Here is a 13767-nt window from a genome sequence, read left to right as displayed (position 1 = left end):
TTGTATTTTGATCATGAATTTTGTGGGAAAAAAATCAAATTATTTTAATGGCTGACTTTTCTTCAAGTGGATGTACTTCCAAGGCAGGGGTGAAAGAAAGGGAGACACATCCTGCCATCCTTGAAGAGAAAAACTCATGCTGAAGTCAAGCAGCAGAATTTGTTTCAGCTGTGTACTGTGAAATACTGTGTACAGTTAGTACATTCATGGACAGATGTACTGGGCCTGGTTTACTTTCTGTTACCGCTGCATTCATATCTTCATGCTTTAAATACAGGAGGCTGGCTACGCCATCTCTCAGCCTTTGTTCTGCTTTTCCCCTTGCTTTATTTACATGGCAAACTAAGTCAGCAGAGAATGAGACCATAATTGCATTTACAGAATAAATGTCTTAACCATGATATTTAATCACGTGGCCTAGCAGGGAAGAGGTTTCAGCAATTGGCTGAGTGTTGAGGACACCACATGACATACAGATCTTGGCTTCTTTTTTTTTTTTTTTTTTTTTTAAGAGGTGAAATGTTGTGGTTAGTCAAGATCTTCTGTAGCTTTTTCACATGAGTGAATGCAAAGCTCTTCACAGGCTGCTACTTCAGCAAAAGCCACCATAGCACCACTTTCTGAGGCTTGCCCTTTGTTAACCCTTTTTCAGTGGAAATTTAGTGATGAAAACAGCAATGTATTTAGTGCATTGTCATTGATTTTATTCTGTTCTTCTGCTTATAACTATGGAATTAGCCATGAAATCATCTGGGTGCAGCAGCAGCAGCTTCTATGAGCAGCTGAGCTGTGCGGTAGAACTGAAGGCAAAATTTTCTCCTTGGGTGACACTGTGAAGCTCTTTCTACACCATGTTGTAGCCACAGTTTTTCTGAGAGCAGCATGCTGCAGAGAATTAGGATGGAGTATGAAAGTGCAAAATTTTGCCTTTAAAGATGTTGCATGGCGGAAGAAATGAGTTTGGGAAAGATTTACTGCATTGCAATGTTATGACTGCAGGCATGCAGTCTGAATCCTTATTCAGACTCCTACTAATTTCTTTTTGGGAAATGCACATAATTCTGTTCAAGGAGTCAGGGTGTGTGACTGGTCATCAGGATGGAGGGTTCTGGGTGTCTGGAAGCTGCTGAGAAACTAGGAAAGTGAATGGGAGTCACCTGGCCTGAGACTGAGCATTTTAGAGGGATGGGCCTGGGCTACCTGGTTAGGCCAGATGACACCAGGACCTGCTGTAGGAGTACACAAGGGAGTAGGGATTTTTCAAGGGGAGAAAGATCAAACAGAGAAATTGAGTCTGGATTAGGCTTAGGATACCTAGGGTTGGGAACTGAAGTGGTGGAGATGGTGATGCTTTGAGTACACTTTGAGTGATGAGCTGGGAGGGAGGGAACACCCATTGCAAGGCAGTTCATTCTAAAGCTCCTCAGACACAGATAAAAACTCCTAGTGTTAAAAGGGACCTTAACTGATTTATTTATTTTCCAAATAGTGCTATGCCTTGGGGTTTTTCTTTTTCCTTACTTTCTGAGTACTTTGCCTACTTTTACAAAGATGTTGTCAAACAACTAAATTTTTATCTGAAGAAGCATATTCTGCTTTGCTGCAGTGTGAATCTGGTTAGTCTGACTTTGTGAAGTACATTTTGCAGTTTCTCCTCAAAACTAAACCATAAAACAGGCTGGAGATTATGCTCAGCGTAGCAAAAACTAAGTTCAGTTTATTCTTGTTAGAATAAACTAACCTGGGTGTGACCTGTGTCCAGTTCTCCCCCTGCAGAACCTGCCTTTGAGTTGTAGGATTTGCTGCTGCATTTTTTTGTTGAGGTTGGAGGGGAAAGATCCCCCCACCCACTAAGTCGTTGGAGTAGCTCCTAGAGGTGACAAATTCCTGCTTTGGGGTTCTTAGTAGAAGTGCAGCAAAAGTCACTACTTAAAGTGCAGTAATGAGCTGAGCACAGACACTGGAGAGTCCTGTCTGAATGTTACGTTTGGAATCTGCTCATCTGAGAATGATCTGGACGTTTCTTGTGGCTTGCAAATTCTCACCTGATCTTCTATTTGTAACATAAGCTTAGAGACTAAATGATAATATGAGCACAGACTGATGTCGTTAACTCTCAAATCAATTTTTTAGAAAGTGAAAAAAGCCCACAAATTCTTCTTTCTGGAGCTTGCTGGTGCTCAGGAGTAGGAGCACCATCTGTTTATCAGTCCCTAGGATGATAGTCTTACACTCAATTAATGCAGTTCTGTTAAGCCTCTGCAATATGCAAATATCCTAGATATGCACATCTAGATACCGCTTTGTGGCACTGTGCCATTGCCAGAGCTCAGAATCAGACCCAGCATATTTTGTGCCTTAACATGCAGAGGGAAGGGAAGATTCCCACCCTGTCATTTTTATTTTATGGTGGCAGATCAAAGTTTCAGTGATCTAATGAAATGTTAGCACTTACCAATTTCTTTTACATCTGCTGCAGGTGGAAGAAGAACTGCAGCTCCTTGAAGCTCTTAAAGCTGCCTGCTTTTCCTCCTTTATGTTTAGGTGCTTTGACAAGGAGGTTTTTGTCTGCCAGTGTTAAGTGTGGAGCAGGATTGGGTTTCAAATAGGCAATAGATGGAGTCATCAATTTTCATAGCAGAAGGAACCTGGTCCAAGCTCTGGTGACACAATTCAGAGAGCTGTGGGCTGGAGGTGTGAAGCACAGCTTGGGCTGTGCTGCACTGTGCTTCCAGCCCAGCTGGAAGTGAGTGATTGCCTGCTAAAAATGCCTGTTCCCTTGCAGGGCAGTACGTCATGTCCACGTTCAAAAGGAACCCCCTGGAGCAGGCCTTCCGAACACCCAACGCTCACATGACCTCCAGCTACTTGATTAACCAGTACTGGATCACAGTCAGCCACAAGGCACCTGCCATCCTGTACGACCTGTACATGAGGCTCACGGGGAGAAAGCCCAGGTGAGGAATGGTGCCCTCAGCCTCCTGCATGCCTGCCACTCCTGTGGAGAGCTGAGCTTGAACCAGTGATGAGAACTGGAGTCCTTCAGCTTCTTCCCGTCTCCTCCTCTTGAGGAAATGCATGGCTGTAGTTAAGCGCAGCCCAGGGTTCGCACCCTTCCCACCACCTGGAGAACAGCACATCTTTTGAACTCGGTTTTACATGCTTCAGAGGTTCCCCAGGCAGAGGAGGGCCGGTAGTCTTCTGTCTTCTCTATATCCAGATCTCTACCACTTCAGCTTTCCAATGGGATCACCCCTGTGTGGCATGAGCTTGCGTATGGACTTGAGTCTGGCAAGGTTTAGAACATACCAGCCAATACAGTTTTTTTCCCATAAATCAAATGCCTAAGTAGCTGTTTCCAGCACTGGTCTGAAATCTAGGAAGCAACTATTTCTGAGTATGATTAAATTTTACTTATATTTAGGAGGGCAGTTCACCATTACTGTGAACTAATAGCATTGGCAGTGGTATGGCTTGGATGAACAGCAATATCCATGTTCCATGTGGAAGGAATCCTCTTGTAAGTAATGTTACTCCAGACATTGTCCTCCTTTACTCCCTGTCACCACAGAGGAGGATTTGTTGTGCAGTGTGAGAACAGGCTGCCACTGCTGTGTTGATGTCAGCTGCTCTGATTTATCCCTGACATTCTGCTTTGGAGGCAAATTGGTCTGTAAAAAGACTTCCAGTTATCCAGGAGAAAAGAATTACCCTAGAAATAGAGGTAAACTGAAAATAAGGCTGGAATCTCCAGTCTTTGTTGAAATGGGCAGCAGTAAGATCTTGGCACTGCCATTGCAATTGACATTTCTTTTCATTAAGCTGATTGGCATTATTAACCAGTGGACACTGTCTGCAAAAAATACTGTAGTTAAATGTCAAACAAAACTCAGCATGATCTTCTGAACTTTAAGATTTGCAGCCTCAGCAAAGATGGCTCACCAATGAAGATGGGAGTTTTCCAAGTCTTCGCTTTTTTTAATATAGTTCTCCTTTTTTTTTTAACACTACTTCAGCTCATCCAGGTATTGCTGAAATGTGGTAGGAAGAACAGTAACAGCTCATAGTTTCTTCTTTTCCCAGATACCTGAATATCAGACCTTTATGGTCTAAGGGCAGTAAACCACATGAAATTAAAAATAAATAAATAAATAAAAAAAGAAGCTTTTTAGGTGTAAGCTGATTTCACATAAATTTACAGATATCAAGCAAAACTGCCCTAAGCGGCTTCCTATGAGTGCTGCACATCTATCCATGACTTAGAACATAATGTGGTTTTATACCCTTAGTAGTCCCTTGGGGCAATCCTGTCTCACCTGAGGATCTCCTCATGCACGGCTCTGTATGGGAGCAAATAAAGAAATAATTGCTGTAAAAAGTTTTCTAGAAGACAAAATGCATGTTTGAAGTGTGGCCACAGTGAGAGCTAATACTCAGTTTATTCCTCTCAGTTCCTCCATAGTGGAAAATGAGATTTCCTGTAAGAAATCTTTGCCATGTTTCTATTCAGTTGATATTTTGCAGAAGACCTTTCCTTCATAAAAATTACTAGTCAATGTTTTGAATGTGGTCACATCAACTGAGCTCAGACAGTTGACATGAAACGCAGTTTTCACACACACCTCTTCAGATCATAGAATCACAGACTGGTTTAGGTTAGAAGGAAGCTTTAAGATCATCCAGTTCTACCCCTGCCATGTGCAGGGACACCTTCCACTATCCCAGGTTGCTCCGAGCCCCATCCAACCTTGTCTTGGACACTTCTGGGGATGGGGCGGCCACAGCTGCTCTGGGCAACCTGTGCCAGGGCCTCAGCACCCTCACAGGGAAGATTTTTTCCCACATACTAACGAGTTGGTTCTCTTATCCTTTCTTTTTTCTGTCAGTTTCCATTAGTCCTAAGCACTTTAAAGATTTCGGGGAGTCAGCTTGACGGGCAGCTTCAGATCTTTCCAATCTATCTGCATTTCTTCTTCCCAAGTTCCTAAAATGTATTAAAATATTCATAAAGCTTTGCCCCATGGTGCTTGCCCTACACAGGAGGATTATTCTGAAATAAATTTAAAGCAGTTCAGATAAACTGCATTCAGTCGATGTGCACATAATTATTCAGAATGAAGGTTCCTTTAATCTGATGGTCTGCTTTGCTTCTAAAATGAAAGCCACTTTAAGAAGGAGTGCCTGTCTAAGGTTTTAGTGCTCTTTCCAGTTGCTTTGGATGAGCTGCACAGTTCTGCTCTAAACTGATGGACTCATTGTGTCTTGCTGTGCTGTGCTGAGTGCTTATCACGGTGGCAGTCACATCTGCGTGGGGAGAGGCCAGCCTCACACCATTCTCCCACAGACTGCCACCTTTTATTTGTCACAGCAACTGTGTTACCCCTTGGGCAGCTCAATATTTTCAATGAAAACAGCTGTTTTCCACAAAAATCAGCCTTTTAATGCTTTCTCTTGCCCTTACCCAGTCTGAGAGGACATGGTGTCCTCTCAGAATTGACCGAGCCCTGTACATCACACTTTAAAACAACTGCCAGAGGCCTTTTTCACTCATGATCACTGGGACAACTAAAGTAATCCTGCAGCGTAAGTCAGCATTACCGTCATCCACTTTTGTATAAAAAATCAGTAAGAAAAGGCCAAGACACATCAGAGGACCTAAACCTTCATTCCCAAGCCCTTAAGCAGTTATGCCTCTGAAGCAAGACAGCAGAGACGTGGAGCTGTTGGAGGGGGTCCAGAGGAGGGCCATAAAGATGGTCAGAGGGTTGGACCACCTCTCCTATGAGGACAGGTTGGGAGAGCCAGGACTGTTGAGGCTGGAGAAGAAAAGGCACATGGAAGACCTGGTAACAGTTTTTCAGTACTTTAAGCAGACCAGTGGGAAAAAAGAGGAGCCACTTAACATGGAGTGTAATCATAGGATAGGGGGGAATGGTTTCAAACTGAAAAAAAGTACATTTAGATTATATAGGAGGAAATTCTTCCCTGTGAGGGTGGTGAGGCCCTGGCACAGGTTACCCAGAGAAGCTGTGGCTGCCCCATCCCTGGAACTTTTCAAGGCCAGATTGGATGGGGCTCAGAGCAACCTGGGATAGTGGAAGGTGTCCCTGCACATGGCAGGGGTTGGAACAAGATGATCTTTAAGCTCCCTTCCAACCCAAACTACTCTGTGATTCTTTGGTTGTGTCTGAAAATTGAAGTTGAGCAAATGACTTCTGAGCTCAGTGTCCATACTGCAGATGTGGTCACCAAATACTGGAGCTAATGCCAAAAATCAGAGCCTTGCTTCAGTTCACAACTCAGGCTTGGGAGCACAAGAAAATTCCTGTGGCAGAAAGAGAAGTACCCACCTTGGGAACAGCAGCACTGTACCTTTGCGATGCAGACTTCATGCCAGCTCAGATGGGCTCTTCCGTCCACAGCGGTGGAACATGCGGTAGGTGCAGCTTCCAGCCCTTGCTTAGGTCAGACAGTGAGGTGGACATCAGTGGCAATGATGTTGGCTCCCGTGTTGGAGCCAACAATAAAAGCTGGGTAGCTCTAGGCTCGAGCTCAGCTGGAGCAGTTGGGACTTGCTGGGCAAGTTCTTGGCCTAGCAACTAGCAGGGCAGTGCTCAGGAGGAATTGGAATGTTTATTCACCTGGATTGGTGGAAACACAAAGCAGCAGCTTCTACATAAGGTCAGACTCCCTGCTCACCTCTGATGCTTTCCCTTTCTTTCAGAATGATGAAGATTATCAATCGGCTGCACAAGTCTATGACACTCCTGCAGTATTTCTCCACCCAGTCCTGGAACTGGTCTTCAGATAATATGAATATGTTAATGAGTCACCTTAACACAGAGGACAGAAAGGTAAATATGTCTTGAATATGAGTTGCTAATCTCAGATTCTCTTCATCTGCAGAAATTATTTTTGGTGTATTGTGGAGCATTTAAATGATATCTAGATGATTGGAATTGATTTTAATCTGAAATTATTTATTTCAGGAGCTTTCCATTTATCACAGGAGAGTGTTTTCAGGTCACTGACAACACAACCTATTCTATGAAAACTTCTTCCTCTCTACAAAGCCTTTCTTTGCTCCAAGAGACAGCTGCCTGAGGCTTGCTAACCATTTGTCCAGTATGAGCACGCAAATTTAACTGTGGTAGTTGGCTCTGCAACAAGATTTTGTTGATGCCAAACACCAAAGTGATCCATTTCCTGGACTTCTGCTGATCTAGCTGCAGAGCTGAGAGTAACACCGATGCAGAGGGACCTGTTGACTCAATGTCCAATTAATTTATTTACACATAATTTTAGTGGCACGTTAAAACTCTCTGGAGGTTTTCATTTGAACGTTTGCCTGTGTGGAATGCCATTTTTCTTCCATGATTGTCTGTGCATTTGTGTGTGTGTGTGTGTACAAATATATGTATTTGTGGAAAAGTTGCCACCTGAAAGATAGACACCTTTATTTTCTGCTAGCTAGCACTACATTTCTGCTTGCTTTGCCCAGATTCCCAACTGGGTGGGACATTAACCAGCTGCTGTGAAACACAGTCTGCCAGTGCTTGGAAGCTCAGTGGCTTTGAGAATTTCAGAGAGAGGGCCTTGTCAGGAACAGAGATCAATGAATAATTGATGCTTCAAATGAACTGGTTTTGAACTCTGGTGTTCAGCTTTCACTGTTTGTCTTTAAATCCCAGTTATACAACTTTGATGTTCGCCAGCTGCACTGGTCAGAGTACATTGAGAGCTACTGCATAGGTGCTAAGAAGTACTTGCTAAATGAGGACATGGCTGGAATTCCAGCAGCAAAGCAGCATCTACGCAAGTAAGTCACACTCAGGGACAAAGAGAAGAGCTCCTGGTTAACTTTGGGGAAAATAAGTCTAGCTACATTGCAAAAGTATTATTATTATTATTATTATTATTATTATTATTAATTAAAATGGAGATAACTTATTTCTTACCACAGCGGTTTGTCGGTATTTACAAACATAGAATAAGGGGATAGTTTGCCATAGCAAGGAATCCTAAACAAATTCATTGTTCATGGATCATTTTTAGGAAGTTTATAGGGACCTCAGGAATGGACTGCTGACTGCCTCAGACCGTGGACTGTGGTGCAGTGATAAAGTTTATCTTAAAAGGGGTCTTAAAAAAATGAAGGTCTTTAGTTGTCTTTTTTCCCTTGGTCAAGCACTGGGAAAATGAGAATTAGAGAACTGCAGAAGCTTCTGCTTGACAGAAAGAAGACAGGATCATTACAATCTGAAAAATTCAGTAATACCACTGAAATTGATGCTGTAAACTAACCCACTCCCCGCAAAACATAAAATATCCCAGTGCTGCAGTATTGCAACAGTGAAGACCATTTATGATCATTGTATAATTTCACAACTCTAAAGATGAGCTTTCACCCAAATAAGAGAACCTTGCTTGTCAACTCCTGTGAGGTTCTCAAGGCTGCCCCAAATCCTGCAAAGTCAGAGATAGCCAGTATATAAGACCAAAGCAGAAAGTATTGGACACAGACTGTCCTAAAGAAAAACCTCACCATATGACTTCACTCTGGTTTGAAGTGAGAGAAGAACAAGAGTGAATTCCAATACTAGCTATTCCACCTACATCATGAACTATTCACTGTGCTCCAGCTTCAGCACAGTCCTTGGCAAGACCAAGGACTCCAGCACAGTGTCTCCACTAAAACAGGAATGGCAAAAAGCCCAAAGGTCACTTGTAAATAGGATTTATTCCTGAATTACCTGTAAGAAATGCAGGGGGCTGGTGAGCTTCTCGTTGTTTGTGTGTTTCTTGACAAGATGCCTCTTTCCCAGGCTGAGGAACATCCGATACGCATTCAACACCACCCTCCTTGTGATCATCTGGCGCATCTTCATCGCAAGGTCGCAGATGGCTCGAAACATCTGGTACTTTGTGGTGAGCCTCTGCTACAAGTTCCTGTCCTACTTCAGGGCATCAAGCACCCTCAGGCACTGAAGCCATTCATCAGCAACCAGCCTCTTCCAGAAGGACCTCCATCTCCTCTGATCAGCAACTGTGGGCATCGGGGTCTGAAAGTAGCAGAAAAATCCACTCCCTCCAACAGCAGCTGGCACTTATTGTACACTGTTACATGCTCACCTTTTTAATTTTAACTAATGCTTTAATATATGGTCTTTTTTCCATAGGACCAGGCCAATTTTTAAAGCCATAACTGAAGCTTTAGGAACAGGTCAAGCTGGGACCTCTCATCTAAAGTCTGATGTGCAAGAGTAAGGATTAACCAAAGTCATTGTCTTCCCATATACTACTCCTTAGGTTATCTTAATCCCATCTTCTTCCTCAAAAGAGGCAAATTTAAAGCACGACCTTGGAAGACAAGGATGCCACCAGAGGAGACCCAGCTGAGGAAATCACCTGTAAGAGGTCTTCCTAAAGCAGCTGTTCATTCATTCTCATTCAGTGAAATGGTACTTTACTGAAAAAAACAAGATTACACCTTCTCAGTTTTTCAAAACTTAGGAGGGGGAAACATCAGTCACATGAGGCCAGTGAACACACAGGACAGTTTTCAGATCTTGTCTTGTATTGCTGCTGAGGACTGATGCTTTCAAGCCATACTTGAAGACACATGTAGTATTCTTGCACCTGTGTTAACTCTGCTCACTCACAAGCTGCTTTCTTACAGAGAGGTCTTCTTTTCTCCCTGTGGTTAAGGTTTCAGTCTATTAAAAAATTCCTGGTCTTTCATTTATCACATTTGCTTGGGACATTTTGGGGGTCTTGAAAAATGCTGTATTAACCCTGAGAATGAAGAGAAGGCTTCATAAAATTCAGAAGAAGAATACAGAAACGTGTCATTATTTTTGAAGTATGGGTCTTTTTTTCCCCTGCAGGAAATCTCTCTCCCTGTAGCTCAAAACCAGCCTGATACTGGCCTTTCATTACAGCGAAATCAGTTTGCAGTTGATCATTTCCAGTGGCAAAGAAAGTGTAAAGACACACATGGAGGAAACATCATTGGGCTTGTTCTGCTGCCATTCCTGTCAGGAGGCATTAAAAAGTCTGAAACTTGTTTTTCTTGAGAATAGGTTAAATGTTGGATTTAATGATCTTAAAGGTCTTTTCTGACCTAAGCAGCTCTGTGATTCTTTGACTTCTCTGTAAGAACAGTCATGCAGCTGTGAAGGTAACACACTTTGTCCTGCAGTTTAGAATTTTTAGAATTCGATTTTTCAGAGTTTTAGAATTCAATTGCAGTTTAGAAAGGAAGCCAAGGACCTTCCCAATGCTCATAGCTGTTGGAGATCCTTGTTTCTTGTAGTGAATTGTAAATTCCTGTGGGGCCAGAGAGAGAGAGCATTCTTGAAAGTAGCGGTGTAACAACAGCAACAAATTTACTGCATTGTCAGATTTTCAAAGTCAAATCTTACACTGAAATATTATTTATTCAGATAACACTGAATAAGCACTTTTAAGATGATCAGTCTTCAATGCAGCACCCAGTTTCTCTAATCTTGTGTCATGCCAGCTGTCTGAAAAAGTAATGCTACACAAAAAACACAACAAAGTGACACAGTTGCTCTTTTGTGAGCTGAGAAGAGCAGAGAATTTGCAAACCTGGCATTCCTCAAAAATTATACTTGGTTTTGGTAATGAAGGTAAGAGCAAATTTTGACAGTGCATTTATATCTGAGCACTTCAAGCTGGTTCAGAAATCCTTCTACAGGTTCAAGGAATTAATCTTGCCCTGTATGCCCCAGAGGTCTGATTCCAAGCAGTGGCCTAAGGGTGCCCGCAGCAGAACCTGGCCAGAAATGTGCTGTCCAGTATGGCAGGGCTCTGGCATTGCCTGCCACAGACCTCTGTATTTGTCACATACTGCTTTTGATCTGTGCTTAAATAGGTCAAGCACCCAGTTTGCAAAGATGCCAATTTCTGAAGCACTTGCCTTGGAAATGTTCTTCCTGTAGTGAAACTGGTTGTTGGGCATATGTTTTCCAGTTTCAGGGCATGCTGTGCAAGGTGTCACCACCTGGGAAACCTGGAGCTCTGCATTCAGGGGCTGGGACCAACGTTCCCTGTCCAGTGCTGCCACAGCAATATTTTGGGGAAGGTTGTGGCATTGTAGTTTGCTACCTTGGTGGGGCTGAGGCAGGTTGCTGCAGGGATTCTTCCAGGAAGAGTGCATTCCCTCAGTTACATCATTTGGTCATCAGGCAGCTTGCAGTCCTCATAAAAAAGGCTAAAACACAAAGCAAACCAAAACTGTAGATCACTTTGAAACAAACTTCCACTCAAACATCAGGAAATCATTTCAACACTTATCCTGAAAGTCTTTTTAAGTGCCTGCCTTATGGACAAAGAGAAGCAACACTAAAGGGGATCATAAGTCTTGGGCTGTGCACGTGATAGACAAAAGCTTGGGTCTCAGAAAAGTCAAAGGTGCAGAGCTGCTACAACACCAGTCAGCCCCACCTTTTCTTCCCCTCCCCTGCTCATGCCAGGAATTCCTCACAATATGCCAGTAGGTATTCACAGTTGTGTGCACAGGCTGTATTGTCCCCACAAGTCTGAAGTGTATTTTTTGCTCCCCTGAGCATATCCAGACCTGGTTTTCTGAACACACAAAAATGTGCTGCATTCAGAACAGTGGTGGTATGTCATTTTAAGGCTCTTCAGCATTTTGCTAAAGGAAATGGCTGCAGAAAAGCGACTCAGCCCCAAAAAAACAGCAAGAGTTGATTGGGTTGGAAAAACAGAGCTGTTGCAGATGGTGTCTGCTCTTCTGGAGACCTTTTGTAGCCCACACAGCATTGCCAGCAGCTGGCTCCAGAGCTCTGGCCTTGCCTGGGGTAGATCAAGCTGTTAGCTTGTTTTAACACTCATGTAACATCAAGGGGAACTTGAATCTTTAATCCATTTTCTTGTGGCCTGAGATGTTTCCAGCTGATGGTCTGAAGCACAGACATATTTCAGAAAGCCTCAGTGCAGGGGCTGATGTGTGGCAGTGGCCCTTGAGTGCCAGCTGTGACTGTCATTGTGGAGAGCTGGGTACAAGAACTTGTTTGCATCTCAAGCAGTGGCTGATGTTCAGTGGTTTACTTTGTGCTTCTCAGTGGATTTGTTTGTGCTCTGAAGAAACCCAAGCCTTGGGGAAGATAATCTGAAAGAAAACACTGAATATCATTCCACCATCAGCAATAGGCAGAAGCTTGCAATTAACAAGTATCTTTTTTTAATTAAATGGTGATAACAAACCACAACAAATCCCTACAATTAATCTGTGTTTTAACTGCTTTTGAACAACAACCAAAGCTGTTTATCATCAGCATGTCTGTTCCTAAAACAAATTAATTTCTTACCCCTCCACCCTCCTCTGTTCCATGTTAAGAAACAATTTTTCCACAGTAGAGAGGGAGAGGTAACAGACCCACTGATAAATCACAGGTTGTTGGCCCATTACCCGCCTCCTGCAGAAATGTGTTCTTTTACATTTTCTAAGGAAACATGAGTAAATCTGCCTGTGTGTACAGCTGCATCTTCCAGCACCAGACAACAGTAACCAGACACGGTAAAAGCGGTGGAGCTTATCCTGAAGTGCGAGGCTGTGCTTGTTTGGAGTGCCCTGCTCCACTTCAGTTTACCGCAAAGCGATTAAAACATACCCTTGTTTCCAGTGTAAAAGGAACCTAACCTGTAGCTGTTAATTGAGTCATTATGAATAAGCAACTGGGAAAAGAGGGAGGGGGGCATCCTTTTATTTGTAAATAAGCTACAGCTTCATGGTTGAAAGCATGCTGTTGCTCTTCCAGCATTGACTACCGCTGAAAGCAAGGATGAACTTTCAGTACAACTTTAGTACAATTGGACCCCTTATTCTAGCACAGAGCAAATAACATTCCCCAGAAGGTAAGTGGTGAACACCCCATTACATGGTGCTAAATATTGGTATGAAGGTGGTACAGATTTACTTAAAGAGAATTAAAATCCAGAAGCGTATTTGGGGAATAATTAAAGATGTACTATCCCACTTTTCTCCATTGCTTAAAAGCCAATTATGAATTGTTTTTTTTCAGATGAATATGAAGCCACTTAGAAAAGGTTTCTTATCCTTACATGACCTTGGCAGACCCCAGTTTATAGTAAAATATGTACTCTCCCACTGCCCAAAGTTTCTACGGTTCTATCTGCTATTTCTATCCTCTTGTTAGCTATGAGACAACTTCCTGTTACAAATCTTAATTACAGAGTTTCTAATGTTAAGGCGTAACCTTTTGAGCTCTCAAATCAGATAAAATGGTCCAACCACAAATTGCGTGAACCTCAGCCATAAAATTGTTAATATGATGTTTATGTTCTTTGAAACATTTAATAAAACAAAATATTTTAACGCTACGGTAATTTTGCATTGCTTGGTTTGCTAGAGGAGGTGGTTACTTGCTGGCCATCGCAGCTGAGCAGAGGCTGCCTATCCAGCACATCTGCCCACATCTGCAGCACAGCTGTCAGTGGAATGGCAGCTTCGCCTACAGGAGGGAAACAAAAATTTTAAAGGCTGCAATAGTGAGATTTTTAACCCTGATACAGAAGACTGAAAGGTCCTGCTGTAATGAGTGTCCTGGGGAAACTCAGAGGGACAGGTCTGCAGCAAAGAAAAATTTGGAGTAACCCAGCCAACTTCCCCAAAAAACATCCCATTTGTACCTGAGTATATTACCCCACTTTTTTAGTTTAAGTATAGAGACCTCACCTCATATTGTTAGTTTTCTGTCA

The 13767-nt window shown here is 42.8% G+C and overlaps 1 protein-coding gene across 2 annotated transcripts in view; it reads left to right on the top strand.

Moving 5' to 3' along the window:
- The window catches only part of LOC121347878 (fatty acyl-CoA reductase 1-like), a 114086-nt gene extending 100699 nt beyond the window's left edge, over positions 1 to 13387 (top strand). For both annotated transcript variants that reach the window (XM_041426853.1, XM_041426854.1), the window contains exons 9-12: positions 2786 to 2957; positions 6725 to 6854; positions 7692 to 7819; positions 8826 to 13387. In XM_041426853.1, coding sequence (XP_041282787.1) covers positions 2786 to 2957; positions 6725 to 6854; positions 7692 to 7819; positions 8826 to 8988 — 593 coding nt within the window. In that variant the 3' untranslated portion in view covers positions 8989 to 13387. The remainder of the gene's footprint in view (positions 1 to 2785; positions 2958 to 6724; positions 6855 to 7691; positions 7820 to 8825) is intronic.
- Positions 13388 to 13767: the final 380 nt, after the last annotated feature.

Source organism: Onychostruthus taczanowskii, unplaced genomic scaffold (assembly GCF_017590055.1).
Source record: "Onychostruthus taczanowskii isolate IOZ18803 unplaced genomic scaffold, ASM1759005v1 scaffold95, whole genome shotgun sequence".
In the NCBI taxonomy this organism is placed as follows: Eukaryota; Metazoa; Chordata; class Aves; order Passeriformes; family Passeridae; genus Onychostruthus; species Onychostruthus taczanowskii.
The sequence above is the reverse complement of the archived record's forward strand: the minus strand, read 5'-3'. Positions and strand labels throughout refer to the sequence as shown.